Source organism: Ovis canadensis, chromosome 7 (genome assembly GCF_042477335.2).
Source record: "Ovis canadensis isolate MfBH-ARS-UI-01 breed Bighorn chromosome 7, ARS-UI_OviCan_v2, whole genome shotgun sequence".
In the NCBI taxonomy this organism is placed as follows: domain Eukaryota; kingdom Metazoa; phylum Chordata; class Mammalia; order Artiodactyla; family Bovidae; genus Ovis; species Ovis canadensis.
The window spans coordinates 92,368,975-92,385,105 of NC_091251.1; the positions used below are offsets into that span (position 1 = coordinate 92,368,975).

The following is a 16,131-nucleotide window of genomic DNA, read 5'->3' on the forward strand; positions in this document are numbered from 1 at the left end:
TGAACTATTGAAATTAGTTGCAGAACTCATCTGATTCAATTTGATACTAGGTCTGTCAACTCCAAATTGGCACTTGCCATCTGCCTCTATAAGCATTAAATCATGAGCTGCTGAAGATCAGCATCCTTTTTAGGCTCCTTTATTGATTTTCAACACCCCTGAAAGGAGTTCAAGGTGGAGATAGCAATGAGGCACTGTGCTCTGGGAAAACGCAGCAGAACAGGTCTTCAGATCAGGAGCTGATTTTATGAGCCCAATTCTTGTATCTCCTCATATCTAGAAAAACACTTAATCCTTCATGGTAACAGCTGCTCCTCGTGACTAGCAGAAAGCTTTTGCAAAAAAAAAAAGTGCTTGATTGCATGTAGTCCCCCTTCACCAAAATGACATACTCTGAACTTCCCTGCTACCTCTTTGGAGCAGTTTCTCAGTTATCTTAAATGCTGTCTCCTGGACGACTATAGTCCTCATTTTGCCACAAATTAAACTTTAACACCCAACTCTCACGTTGTGCTTTTTTTTTTTTTTAAAGAGGGCAGATCTTTCTCAGATTATTCTATGCAATCTCCCAATCAGGCATGATGCTTGGAATGATACCCTTCAGCTGTGAATCAGTTCTCTGGTCTTTATTCAAGGCCCAAAGAAAGAAGAGGGAAGTGAGATAAAAAGGATAGTTTTGCCTATGTTCATATAGTGGATATACTATGATACATTCAAGACATTTAAGACAGAAAGGACACTTTTGCAACAGACTCTTTAATCTGGATTGTTACATACCTCTGAGCCCTGATTTTCTCATCTTTAAGACAGATTCATTCTAGAATCTTTTAGTTCCAATGTTCTAAGATTCAGTTTCAATAGATGCACACACTGACATGCTAATACATTTTACTGGAAGTTGGTCAGTCCCTAACAAATCAACAGCCAAAGAACGCTCCACTTCTTATTTCACATCTACACTTGAGGCATAAGCTAATGGAGGGTGGGGCTCCAAAAAGGCCTGAGTGAGATTCTTATATGGGCTGGAGCAATGCCTGGATGTAATAATTGAGAGTCTAGGTTTAAATGCCATAGCTTTTTTTTTTTCCTGACACTGCACAGTGGAGTCACCTGATGAACTGTTTTACTGCTGCCCTGTTCCCACCCTTAGAGATTCCGCTTAATTAATCTAGGTTGCAGCCTGGACATAAGAATTTTATCAGCTCTCCAGGTGATTCTACCCTGAGAAAAAGGCGACTATTGGCATACAACAGTGATTCTCAAACTTCAGTGTGCATCAGTTACCTGGAAGGATTATTTAAAACTTATTTCTGGGTGCCCTACTAAATGTCTGACTCCTAGGGTGGAGCCCAAGAATTTGCTTTTCTAGCAAATTCCCAGGTAATGCTGATACTTTTGTCCAGAGACCTCACTTGGAGAACCACTGCCAGTAAGGAGAAGGCAATAGGAACCCACTCTAGTACTCTTGCCTGGAAAATCCCATGGGCGGAGGAGCCTGGTAGGCTGCAGTCCACGGGGTTGTGAAGAGTCGGACACGACTGAGCAACTTCACTTTCACTTTTATGCATTGGAGAAGGAAATGGCAACCCATTTGTGTTCTTGCCTGGAGAATCCCAGGGATGGGGGAGCCTGGTGGGCTGCTGTCCATGGGGTCACACAGAGTCAGACACCACTGAAGCGACTTAGCAGCAGCAGCAGCAGCCAGTAAGGAAGTATCATTGGTAGTGGCACCTGAAGTCCTGAGTTTAAATCCTGACTCTATTATTACCACCTATGCAATCTTAGGAAGCAACTTATTCTCTTTTCTTTACTATCTTTTTAACAACACCTAGACCTCAGAGTTGTGAGGCATCAACAGTGTTACCAATCAGGGTTTAGTTCAGCACCTGGCACAGAATGCAGTTAACAGGTCCTCATTTCCCTTTTCTGTTACACATGGCTAGATGGTATGAATAAGTTAATAGCACTGGTTAAAATCTGGCAGGAAAAGGTAAGAGAGAATTGAAGCAAACAATGTCTCATTAGAACTGTATATATAACATAGGATGATAAATGTAGAGAAGTGTTTTAAGTAAATGTCTTAAAAGATACTTTCAATCTCTAAAACTTAATTTAGGTGCAAGGAATATTAGATACAACTGATAAAGTGATAGAAATGTTAGATTTGATCTACAAACAGCATGAATGTTTTAATGACCTACAATGGACTCCAATACTTCACTTGTAGTAATTATCTAGAAAATCAGAAATAAGAATATAATTTAAGTGGCATACCTCCCTAAACCTTTTAATGTATTGATCTTTTTTTTAATTAATTAGACTGCAGCTGGTCTTAGCTGTGACTCGTGGGCTCTAGCATACTTTAGGCTCAGTGGTTGTGGTGCAGGCTTAGCTGCCTTGAGGCATGAGGGACCTCAGTCCCCCAACCAGGGATCAAACCTGTGTCCCCTGCATTGGAAGGTGGATTCTTAACCACTGGACAACCAGAGAAGTCACTATTGACTTTTGAATACAATTCCAGAGAAAACCTGAATTATTAAAGTGTATCAGAATCCCTATTATCAAAGCAAAACTTCTACCCATGATGTGATAGGTGTTTTTATTTACATATACCAACACACAAAAGATGAAATAGCTTTCCATCCTGCTTGCCACTTGCTTCCTGTTGTATGTCTCAAGGTCCTTTCAGGAGTTAATGTTCAAACCTTGAGAGGAATCCTGGGAGGAAAGCAGGCCCACTGCAGAAGCTGCTGTACATTCCTCCCTATACAGGAAGGGCACCCGAGGTTGCGCCTCCACAGTGGGGCTGGCTGAGGCGAGGAGTGGAATACTGTGAGGGTTTCTCCATGGAATCTATGAATGCAGTTGTCTAAGTTGAGTCTCAGAGGTATTAAACTGCTCAGGTCTGAAGGCAGAAATCCTCAGGATCGTTTACAGAAAGTTTCTTCTACCAATAGGTGACCCAGAGGCAAAGTCTTAACTGAGATTTTTAGTTTTAAAAGCCTTCTCTTTCCACTCTGGCCTGATGCCATCAACAGCTTTCTTTTTCTGAATTCCTTAAAAAAAAAAAAAAGTGCACGTCTTTGTTGCTGCACCGAATTCTGAATAGTGCCATTTCTTTTATTACTGTTCTCAACTATTACTTAACCTTATGATATACTTTTATCTTCTCACCTATTTAAGAATTCTCTTAACTAGACTGTGAACTCAAGGGTCCTTAACTTGACCTCTTCCACCATAGAACTTTCTCAAGTGCCTCAATTCTCAGTAACCATCCCCTTTCGTTGTTTACAATATAAATTTGGCCCTAACTTGCATTGCCCTGTCTATGGAGGTAACTGTATATTATTTTATGTGTAAAAGTGTTCTCTTCCCAAATGGAACAAAAACAAAAACCCTTCAGGATGGAGGCTATGTATTTTGCTTCTTTGTAAAAGTTGTAACAAACCTGATGTCCAACAGACATTTGTAAAATTCTTATCAGATTATCCATGCTAAAAATTGGACACAACTGACTTCTTGAGTCCTGAGGGAAAGTTTTCATACTCTTGCTGCCAAGATTATGTAAAGCCTATAGCCTGCCAAGTATACATGGAGGATGGAAATGATTTTCTTTAAGCCAGAAAATTAGCCTTGGTTCAGCTCTCATGAGTGCTTTAAAAATCAACCTTCAATACCACAAGAACAGGAGGGTTCCCACCTCATTAGTGCCCTTGGTATTCCCTAATATCCATTCATCCGCAAGTTTTCCTCACAAAACATAAACCAAACTTCCAGAGCCCCTAAAACAAACAAAACTTTCTTCCCCTTCCTTGCAAAATAGTTCATTCATTAAAAGCCATAACCAGTGCTTAAAACCTTTCAAAAAAAGGTTCAACTTAACTGCGTTGAAGGAGAGCTGATTTCATGCCCGTCCCGCTGGGGAGCAGTCCCTCTCTCAGAGTTTGCCTGTTAACAGAAACAGGAAAGACTGGTAGATGGCCTGAGTGTTTTCACTGGGTTGGTTTGGCCTCATAGCTCTGACTACAGTCATTCCAGTTGATCCTTTAACAGGACGGTAAGGTACCAAGACAGTCACTAAAGTAGTCCAGAGACTAGTAAGATTTACGTTTACATCTCCCAAGTTTTTTAAAGACTTGTTTGCACAAAGCTGGATTATGGTATTTTACCTCAGTTGTCACCACAGGTATTATGAAGAAGAAACACTGTCCTAAGATTCTTAATTAGTTGCTTTAGTTTTCGTTTTTTTAAATGACTCAGATTGCTATCCTCTTTTAAGCCTCACTCTATTACTCTTGCTACATACTGAACTCTTCTATTGAAGACTATCACTTAATCCTTATAGCAGAAACCTAGAAACCGGAGTTGCTTTCCACTTCTTTAATTCTCCATAAGGCATCACTATTATAATATCATACATGAATATGTACGTATATATATGTGTGTGTGCGTGTGTGTGTATATATATATATATATGTTTGTTTTAAAAAGTAGAAATGTTCTTCTCAATCATCTTTGTTTGATACAAAGTAGGTGCCCAAGTAGGTATTAATAGTTAGAAATTAAATAAAAGGCCACAAAAACTTCCCAAGGAAGATCATTAAAGAGAAAAATCCTTTTTTCCTCTTATTACAGCTGGCCTTTGATGCATGCCAGGTAAGAAAAAAAGGAATACTGCAGGGTGATGGGAAGACTGGACCTTTCCCATTTTTTGGGTTGTAGCTGAACTTCTATTGGCGGTTCTAGTAAAATATATAACTCTTCGTTTGTTCTAGGCAAGTCCTTCTTTCGGGTTTCCTTCAGACACTGCCTTTACTCTCCCATGAGAAAATGAGGATTCAGAGATTTCAAATAGCAAGATTCTGGTTGGGTAGCAGTCTCTTGAAATCATGAGCTGGCTATGTAGAGGGAAAAGTTATGGAAGACTGGCAGGAGAGGGTGAGAGAAAAAGAGAAATGTATCTTCTTCTTTGGGAGCACAGGAAGAAAGCAAGTTTTTCAAAGTCGTTGCCGGTATCTCATGAAGGCCCAGGCTGCTACCATGGTGAGGGCAAACACTGGCACCAGCACCATAGTTATGGGAATACCACTTGGCTCCCCTTCGCCTTGAGGTCCTATGGGCCCATTCTGCACCTGTAACTGGAAGCGAAAGAAAAATGTTAACTCTAGTGACAATGTGTGTTTACCACAACTGCAGTGTCCAAGCTGACACATTACCTGGGTCAGCAGTCTCTGCATCACTCAAAGCTGTGCACCCTAAGCACTACCAAACACAAGGTGTCCTCTCTCTATCCGGAACTGATGCATCAATGTCACCGATTCTTGGGAAACAAAGTCAGTCTGATGGGAAGGCATTTAACCTTGCTGTGCTACTGACCTAAAGGGACCCAAGGTTAAGTCAGATAACCTCTTCTGCACTGTCCACTAAACTATATGTATACCGTACCAGGAAAATGAAGATATGAAATGAAGCCTACTGATCCTATGGAAGGAAGCCTGGAAATCACTGGGCAAGGGCAGGGGTGTCCATCTTTCTAGAAACGTTTATCGAGAAAGATTTATCAGTAGTCAGCGTGTAATAACAGCAGATCTGAGCAATGGGACAGGCACAATGCCATTATTTAGAAATACTTTCCAATTCCTGAAAGGTACCTACTCCTTCTGAAGATGGGGTCCTGTCCTTCATCCCCCATTCTGTAATTCTGGGCAAAGACAAAGGTGAAACTTATATGGAATGGAGGTAAAAGATTCAAACGTAAATAAGTTAAAAAATTTCAGATCCTAACAGTTATAATTTTCCATTGCCAAAACATTCCCTTTTGAGGCTGGTAATTTTTCTTCATTTCAGTCAATCTTGTAAAAGGTAGCCTCTCTTAACATCAACTTTAAAAAAAAAATCATTAAAAAAAATTGAAGTACAGTTAATTTATAATGCTGTGTTAGTTTCAGCAAAGTGATTCAGTATATACATATTCTTTTTCAGATTCTTTTCCATCATAGGTTACTACAAGATACCAAATAGAGCTCCCTGGGTTATACAGAAGGTTCTTATTATTTACTTTATATATAATAGTATATATATGTTAATCTGAAACTCCTAATTTATCTCTTCCCCTGCCTCCACTATCCCTCTTGGTAACCCTAAATTTTTTTCTATGTTTGTGAGTCTATTTCTGTTTCATAAATAAGTTCATTTGCCTCATTTTTTTTAGACTTCACATATAAGTGATATGATACAGTATTTGTTTTTCTCTGATTTATTTCACTTAATATGATAATCTCTAGGTCTATTCATGTTGCTGCAAATGGCAATATTTTATTCTTTATGGCTGAGTAATATTCCATTATCAATACAAACATACCCCATATCTTCTTTATCTAGTCATCTGTCACTGGACACTTAGGTTGCTTCTATGTCTTGGCTATCGTAAACAGCACTGCTATGAATGCTGGGGGCATGTATCTTTTCAAATTAGATTAGTATTAACTGGTAATAGATAACTTAGTAATTGTGAAGCCATCTTGTTTTAGTTAGATTTAATCTCATTAGTCCATGAAACTCTGACCCCTCAATCTGAAAGAAAAGACTGAAAAAACTACCTTTTCTATCTTATATCCCCCCTATAGCTTTCATTCATTTCCAGATGAGATGTCCTGAGAGAACATGCTCAATAGAAAGACATGGCTTTTATAGGCCAATTCCTTGACCAGAACAATCTGTTTTGTTTGGAGTTATTTATGGATGTTTCCTTAAAAAATGAACTCACATGCCTTCAAAATTAACTCTAATCATATTAGAGTGTATGCCTATATTTGCTTGCCTTTATCTGTTGCATATCAATACTTTCTCCCATACTTTAGAAACATAGAAGGGCCAAGGCAGAAGCAGCTGAATACTAACGTCTCCTATTGACCTGGTTTCCTAATCCATCACACCCAGATTCTGCTTGCAACCCTGGCTGTTTTCTCAGATCCTTCATGCCTTGTGCCATTTACACTTCTTTCACTATCTCCTGTTGAATTCTTCAGTCTCTGAAGCCTCACTCAGGAGTTGGGTGAGGCAAAGACAGCATCAATTTAAGAGTGAGCAACTTTAAAGACACAGTGAACCTGTGTTATAAGTGCATTCCAAAGTCCTTCATGCTACAGGAGGATTATGCCCACTCAGGCTTTTCTTCTTATCATGCAAATGATAAAACACTAGGAACTAAGGAGAGGACTTAGGGATAGGTAGCTGTCTTCATCAAATTCTGAATCTCATTTCTTTTCTCCTAGAGCTCCCCTTTGAGCATGAGGGCTTTGGTCAAGAGGATCCCCACGATGATAAGAAAAGCGTTTAAGATGATGATAGGGAAAAGCACATAGTGGATATCAAAAAACCCACCACCTCTGTCACTTAAGAGTTTCATAAATAAAAATGTTCAAGGGAAGACATATGTTTCCTCTACCAAGAAATAAAATTGGCCTGGTTATATTCTTCCCGATTTATTTTAATTTGGCTGTCAAGCTTTATCTTTAGGGCATATTATCTTGAAGCTACTGGGTTGCAAATGTAGTTAAGAATTTCCTTTAATGATTAGGAGAAGTCTCAGAACACCCTTGCCTATGCACAGATAATCTCTTCAAAAGAATGAGAGGGGAAGGAAAAAAGCCAAACACACTACTGAAGATTACACCACATAATTAATTCACAACAATGTCACAAAAACCCGGTGACGGCAAACGACACCTACCCTGTGCTGCACTCTCAGGGACACAGCATAGCCTGCATTACGGAAGAGGTCCACAGCATCCTGGTGCAGCAGGTTCTTTAGGTCTTGGCCGTTGACCTGTCAAAAACAGCAAGGAAAAGTAGTGAAAGATACAGAATGTGAACTCTCATAAGTCAAAAGATTTACTTACATGTGACCACAGATTTAAAAACAGAGACAATTCCAAGGGCTAGGAGAAGGGGTAAAGCTAACTTAGAACTCAGAGTAACTTTTTCATTTCAAAGCTACAGGTCTTCCAGGTTACCACTCTATACCCTTTATATTTTTAATCCCTGGCATGGCCAGACCAGCTTCAGCTCTAGAAATGTAACTCTAGGAAGCTCTCCCACAATTTAGTTTGATGTGGTATAAATCAACTAGCCTCTTCTATTGCTTTTGTTCTATTCTGAACAATTTTCATTATCCTCCTTAAATTTACTAAAAAAACATATTTCTGTGATGATACAAACTACTAAAAATGTTTTGGTGAAGCTGAGTCCTACCACCTAAAGGTAAGAGAGGCGAAGGGCTCTGCTATCAACACTTCTCAGTGTCAGGAGTGACACTGGCCACAAGCGATACCTAGTCTATGCTGTACTCAAGGGATACAGTGTAGCCCACTTTATGTAAAATCTCCATAGCTTTCATACCTGGCAATGGTAGCAAGAACATCTAATATATTTGGTAGGTTCTGTTCTACATGCTTTCATACATTACTCATTGAGTAATCACAATCCTATGAGGTAGACATTATTTTTATCTTGTTTTCAGCGATTAAAAACTAAAATTAAAAATAAAACTGAAGCTTAGCAAGGTTAGGTAATTTACCCAAAGTCATAGTAACTGTAGAAGCGAGGGCTAAGGGTTTTATATCTGGGAAGGAATACTAAGGTGCTCTTGCCTCTTACTGCTCCTTCTGCACTCCTCCTCTTCCACCCTCACTCACCAGCTATTCTTTCCTCTGCTGAAGCTCAAGTCATTTACTTATTCAACCTTCTCATCTTCCTTGTCACGGTTTCCCTTCTCCAAGAGGTTCAGAACTATCCCTCCAGTCTTTTCCCTGTCAATATTCTTGCTGAATAACTCCATCATCACTCTGGCCTTATTAACTGTCCACACTGAAGGGTTCCAGCTCTATTCCATTCTAGTCACCAACGGCATAAGCCTTCCACTTCAACATCAGGCATGCTTCAGCTCCAATATCTCAAACTTAAAAAAAAAAAAGATAAAAAATCTACTTTCTCCATATTTCCTATACCTCTGAAAATCTCCTCTTCATTCTCATCAATGCCTTTTTACACATCTAGGAGTTTGTACTATTTCAAAAAGGCATTTGGAAAATGACTGGAATCCCTTATCACCAGGATCTTCTACCATCTTTCCAGTCCTGGGCAACACACTGCATTTCTTTTCCTTGTCATCAGTGAGCTCAATATTCCGAGAGAAAGATACACAGTCACGTTTTCCACCACAGACCCATGCAAGCTGGCTTCTGCTGTACCTTTACTATTCTTCTCATCTCAACTACAATCCTTCTCAACTCCCTAATACATACGCAGTGGGTAGCTGTTCCCAAGACCTTTCCTACCATCAAACTCCAATTCCATCTCTTTTCTCAGCAGATCCCTGTCTTATCTTTTTTGAGAATACTGAGAACTTATGACAAACATTCTCTCCATTTTCTTTCCTTTCCCCTTAAGGGTTCTTAATATCCTCTTAGTGCTGCTTTCTCCTTTTTTTTGGCTGTGCTGGGTCTCATTGCTGCGTGGGGTGCTCTCTAGCTGCAGCGTGAGGGCTTCTCTCGTTGTGGAGCACAGGCTCTAGGGTGTGAGGGCTTCAGAGGTTGTGGTGCCAGGGCTTCCCCAGTGGCTCAGCAGTAAAGAATCCGCCTGCAGTACAGGAGACGCACAAGATGCAGATTCAATCCCTGGGTCAGGAAGATCCCCCAGAGGAGGAAATGGCAACCCACTCCAGTATTTTTGCCTGAAAAAGCCCATGCACAGAAGAGGCTGGCTGGCTACAATGCCTGGGGTTGCAGAGAGTCAGACGCCACTGAAGCTACTGAGCAGCAGGAGCATGGGCTCAGGAGTTTTGGCTCCCAGGCTCCAGGGCACAGGGTCAATAGTTGTGACGCATGGGCTTAGTTGTTCCAACACATGTGGGATCTTCCTGGACCAGGGCTCGAACCTGTGTCTCCTGCACTGGCAGGTAAATTAAATACCACTGAGACACAAAGGAGGCCCTTTTTTGTAGGTCTTTCTTCTTCATTCCTCTCTTGTTCTCTCCTCCTGTGGTTTGATGACCATCTTTAGTGTTGTGCTTGGATTGCTTTTTCTTTTTCTCTTGTGTGAGAGTGTGTATGTGTCTTTATCTACTATAGTTCTAGAGTTTGCTGTTCCCAAGAAGTTTTGATACAGTTCTGTATCAAAACTATATATGTAAAGGGTTGTTTTAAGTTTCTGGTATCTTCCTTGCTTCAGGAAGTTCCTTTAGCACTTGTTGCTGGGAAGGCAAGTGTAATCTTGGTCGTCACATGCGCTTCCTTTTGACAACAGGGAAGAAAGACACTGGGTGACATCAGACAAAAGAAGAGCACAGGCCAATGATACCTTTCAACCCTCTTAGTTTTCTAAAGGTATTCTAAGAGGTCAGTTACTCTAATTGCTAAGCCTTTTAGGAATGCAAAGGCAATTTCATTTTTAAAGAATCATTTCTCATCCTTTGCCTAAGTATGTGGGAGGTAAAACAGCTCCATAAAACTGATTCTTTCTCTCTTGAAAAGTATACATCTCTCTACTCTAAAGCTGAATTTGCTTTCTAATATTTACCTCCAAGTGTTTTACAGATCCAGCTCATACAGACTAACTTCCAAGTGCTGCAGATTTTCATCCTAAATATATGTGGAATCCACTCTATTGCAATCCTATTAGGCTGGTGCAAAAGTAATTGTGCACCGTGGAAATTTGCCATTTGATATTGGGATACATTCTTAAAGAAATATGGTTATGCTCTACATCATTTAAAGTGCATTTCCTGCTTTATGTTCTTTTAATAGTGACTTACTACTTACTGTTTATTTTATATTTATTTTAGACTATAGAAATGATTGATGTTAGACAAACAGCAAATTCAAAAAATTTTTTTATTTGAGTTCAAAATGGGTCATAAAGCCGTGGATACAACTTCCAACATCAGCAACACATTTGGCCCAGGAACTGCTGATGAACGTACAGTGCAGTGGTGGTTCAAGAAGTTTTGCAAAGGAGACGAGAACCTTGAAGATGGAAGTGCAGTGGCTGGCTGTTGAAAGTTGATAACAACCATCTGAAAGCAATCATAAAAGCTGATCCTCTTACAACGACACAAGAAGTTGTCCTAGAACTCAACATCAACCATTCAAGGTCATTCAGCATTTGAAGTATTTTGGAAAGATGAAAAAGCTTGATAAGTGGGTGCCTCATGAGCTGACCAAAAAACAAAACAAAAAAAATGTCATTTTTGAAGTGTTGTCTTCTCTTATTATATGCAACAAAACAAACCATTTCTCGGACTGTGACATGTGATGAAAAGTGGATTTTATATGACAACTGGCGATGACCAGCTCAGCGGTTGAACTGAGAAGAAGCGCCAAAGTACTTCCCAAAGCCAAACTTGCACGAAAAAAAGGTCACAGTCACTGTTTGGTAGTCTGAGGCCCGTCTGATCCTGGTGCAACCGTTACATCTGAGAAGTATGTACAGCAAGTTGAGAGATGTGCTGAAAACTGCAATGCCTGACTCTGGCATCGGTCAACAGAATAGGCCCAATTCTTCTCCATGACAATGTCCAACTGCCCATCACATAACCAATGCTGTAAAAGTTGAACGAACTGGACTACGAAGTTTTGCCTCATGGGCCATATTCACCTAACCTCTCGCCAACTGACTACCCTTTAAGTATCTCAACAATTTTTTGCAGGCAAAACGCTTCCACAACCAGCCGAGGCAGAAAATGCTTTCCAAGAGTTCATCGAATCCCAAGTATAGATCTTTACCCTACAGGAATAAAAAAACGTATTTCTCATTGGCAAAAATGTGTTGATTGTAACAGTTTCTATTTTGATTAATAAAGGTGTGTTTGATCCTAGTTATAATGATTGAAAATTCATGGTTTGAAACTGCAGTTACTTTTGTACCAACCTAATAATATAAACCAAAGGTTCGCAAAGAATGGTCTCAGGACCAGCAGCATTAACTTGGAGATTTGTTAAAAGTGCAATTTATTAGGCCCTATTCTAGTAATCTGGTGATTCTGAAGTTTGAGTTAGCTTTAACCTAAATTGCTTGAAGCTTTCTCCACACCCAGTCTACTTACCCTACTCAATCCATAGTCTATGCATCTAGACTCCATCAATGATTTTCCATTTACTCGAGTAGTGATTTTCCAAAGGCAGGTTTGTTGACCCATTACAAAAGATAGTGAAGTCAATCCAGTGGGTCAAGATTAGAATTTAATTTTAAATATGAGAAATAATTTTAAATAAGTGAAATTAGAAAACACAACATATCAAAATGCATCATATACAGAAGAGATAGGTATTATTTTGTTTAACTTCGCTTATGTGTGTGTGCGTGCATTTCCCATTACAGGTCATAATTTGAAATATTTGAAAAACACTTGCCTATAGCTGTGCTTCTCAAAATTTATCCACAGGCTGTTTCCTGAGACTCTGCATTTGTAATAAACTCCCAGGTGATGGGCAGATGGTCCTTGGACCTCAATTTTACTACCAAGAGCTATTCAACTGAGAAATCTTAGAATACTGCTAAACTTGTTACTTCAGTTTCCTTAACTCATGGTACTGTAAGTTGTATTAAACTTGAGATATGATAGATTTGCAACATGCTAGAAAATTTTGTTAACTGAATGGTCAGTGTTAAGATTGTGGTATTCTAGTTAACCGAAGGGAAGTCATATGATTTTTTGCTTTGACTATGGCTATTATCAGTATTTAAAAATGAGTTTCCCATTTCCTGCCTTAGAAAAGGAGTAAACTGAGTTAAAATAAGCCTTCTTGGATGATTAATAATTTTGGATGGCATTAAGATAATCTAACATTTAGGATAATGTAAGAGTTACTGGAGTGCTAACTATAGGATGATATAAATGCAGATGTGTAAGATACAGAGAAAGAATGGGTTCAATTTAGTAAGCATTGATATCAGATTATACTCTGGATAATTTAATTCTTCCCCCAAATCTTAAAATGAATTACAATTTGGGGGGAGGGATCCTCTTTTTTCATTAAAGGAAAAAAAAAGATTATCTAGTTCCAATTAATAAAGTCAAACCAAAAAAGTCAGTTATGTTATAATTCATTCCTAATATTCTGCATTTGCTATAAGCTCCTAGGTGACAGAGCTTCATTCACAGAGCAACTAGCTTACTAGATGCTTCCTCTGTGCCAGCTACAGGCGTACATGGTGCTAAAAGAGATGAGAAAACAAGGGACTTTTCCTTAGAGGTACTCTGTCTAAAGGATCCTGCATATTTCAATGTCTCTGTAACTGACTGGATGAGAGTTTCTAGTTTCCAACTGATCTCCTAAGTGAAAAGTGAAAGTGTTAGTTGCTCAGTCATGTCCGACTCTTTGTGACCACATGGCAGTAGCCTGCCAGGCTCCTCTGTCCATGGAATTCTCCAGGCAAGAATACTGGAGTGGGAAGCCATTCCCTTCTCCAGGGGATCTTCCTGACTCAGGGATCAAACTCGTCTCCTGCACTGCAGGCAGATTCTTTACCATCTGAGCCACCAGGGAAGCTTTAAACTAATAGTAATTACTCACATGAAATCTAGGTCATTTAACGATACTTCTATTAGTTACCAAAAATGAATATATACTAAAGAAAGGACATATTCTTAGTCTGATTACCTAGCACCAGATATAGTCGGAGCAAATTTTACAACATGGAAAAATAACCATGTGAGGAAAATATGGAAGCCCTTAAAGAACAAATGGGAATACAGGCCAATAAATAATTCAGCATCATTTTATAGAGACTCCAGGTTAATTATAAATGAGCACTTAAGTACATCAAAGAGATAAAGCAAGCTCAAGAACAGGTGGAACCATTTAATGGTTAACGCCTAACAAGTACACTTAAGGATACAGAGGGAACAGGATGGTGAGGCAGTGTTTCTTAAGAAACGGGATCTAGAATTTAAATTTTGCAGCACACTCTTAGAAGGGGAACTGGAGACAAAGAATGTAGCCCTAGATAAACAGAGCAGGCTGGCCTTTTCCTCTTGTATAAGCTCCGTCTTTTCTTCGGTCTTCTCTATTTCTCTCAGTATCTGTCTTATGATGAAGGCAAAGAATAAGAGGGGCCCTGTGGTGAGGGTGACTGCATTCCCTGAGGTGTGGTGAAGGAGGGAAGAGGGCTGTTGCTGTGGTTAGTCGCTGACTCTTTTGCGACCCCATGGACTGTAGCCCACCAGGCTCCCCTGTCCATGGGATTTCCCAGGCAAGAACACTGGAGTGGGTTGCCATTTTTTCTCCAGGGGATCTTCTCGACGCAGGGACTGAACCCACATCTCCTGTGCTGGCAGGCAGCTTCTTTACCACTGAGCCACCAGGGAAGCCCAACAATAGTGAGATACCCTGGGTGCTCAGTTGCTAAGTCATGTCCCAACTCTTTGTGACCCCATGCACTACAGCCTACCAGGCTCCTCTATCCATGGAATTTCCCAGGTAAGAATACTGTCTTATATTTTTGCCTTCTGTTTGCCTGGCATTTTCTCTTCCCTTCTTTTACATACCTCTTCCTTATCTGGCCAGAACATAAACTTGAATCATTCTTAGGAATATGTCTTATATATAGTTGCAATGTTTTATATCTTGCAAAAGATCTTTATAATAAATTTTCTGTATTTTGATAAAGTCAAGTTCTCTGCTATAAATTTTAAAGACAATTGAGCTGAGGGTTTTAGACATCTACTTTTCTCTTCGTTGATATTTATCTCCTATCATATCTTTTAAAAACACTTGAGTGGCCTTCCAGTAATTTCTTTTCTGAGGTGATGGTTCACATACAAAAGGCTCCTTTATCTTGGCTCAGGTCTAATAAATTCTCTCACATTGAGGTGTATGTCCTTTTGTTCTATCATATAACCCTTAACAGAAAAGACTAATTTCAGTTATTATGTAAAACCATACATAAACTCTACTAATTCAGCATGCAACTTTCTCTTTAGGATAAAGAACCCCAGCTCCTCATTTATCTTTTAGGAGACAATAGAGTATATGGGTTAAAAGTAGAGGTTCCCAATTTGCAGACCAAGTCCTCTGCCATCTACTAGTTATATGACCTTGGGCGAGCTGACCTCACTAAGCTTCCTTAGCTGCAAAATACGCATAACAATTATACCCACCTCGTAGGGTTGCTATAATACTAAGTTTAAAGTTCTCAGTATACTGCTTGGCATAGAATGCTCAAAACCTTTAAATTATTCTCATTTTTCAATGATTTATCTTTAACCAAAGCCTTTGAATAATGACTCTCTTCTTAACCCTACTTTTTCCAGGTCCCTCTTCACCATGAAGCCTAGTTCCCAGTATTTTGAAGAGAATGCTGTCATGTGTCAAAATATTACACTGCATAGTCTCCAACTACATGCTACACTTTAATCTTAACAACCCATTCTCAAGTTTTCCTTAACACATCACTCAAGTTGACTTCATATTTTCAGAATGTCTTTTTCCTAGGAGAAATAAGAAATAACCTGCTTCTAAACTTAGGTAGATTATTATTGTCTTTATCTCACAGATTAATAAACAGGGCCTAGGAGACAGTAAAGAGGCAAAACAATCAGTGAGAAGGATTAAAATGGGGTATTACCATCCATGATGCTATTATTTATAGTCTAGATCAGCCAACCTTTCCAGGTGTTCTTAAATTTCTTAACTTGTTAATTTGTTAAATATATATTAAACACTGTGCTAGAATATAAATGGTTAAAAAAATGGAGTCTGAGCCCTTGAGGAACTTCCAGAAAATAATAAAATCAATGGTAACCATGTAGTCAATGCCCTCTTAGAGACATTAGCAGGGTGAAGTGGGAGCATGGTGGACAGATAACCAAATCAGACTGCATTCCAAATTTCCTCTAAATAATGAGTTTAAAAAGGTCTTTGAGTCTAAAAGGATACAATTTCTACCTTCTTTTGTCTCCAATTTTGAAGTAAAGGAAGACTCACTTTAGTGTTTAATCAACAAAAGGAAGTAATAAATTATAATAAAAGAACAACAAAAAATGTGAGTTTTAAGACCCTTTCCCACACACCAATCCCTCATGTTCTGGATTTAATTTGCCTTCTCCATTGCATGACGTACTATCCTCCA

General features: G+C 39.2%; 1 protein-coding gene across 1 annotated transcript in view; it reads right to left on the reverse strand.

Annotated features, from left to right (window-relative positions):
- Positions 1–740: 740 nt before the first annotated feature.
- SYNJ2BP (synaptojanin 2 binding protein) overlaps positions 741–16,131 on the reverse strand; it is a 41,668-nt gene continuing 26,277 nt past the window's right edge. Inside the window, exons 3-4 of the mRNA XM_069596922.1 lie at positions 7,733–7,828; positions 741–5,138 (exon numbers count right to left, since the gene is read on the reverse strand). Coding sequence (XP_069453023.1) covers positions 4,998–5,138; positions 7,733–7,828 — 237 coding nt within the window. The 3' untranslated portion in view covers positions 741–4,997. The remainder of the gene's footprint in view (positions 5,139–7,732; positions 7,829–16,131) is intronic.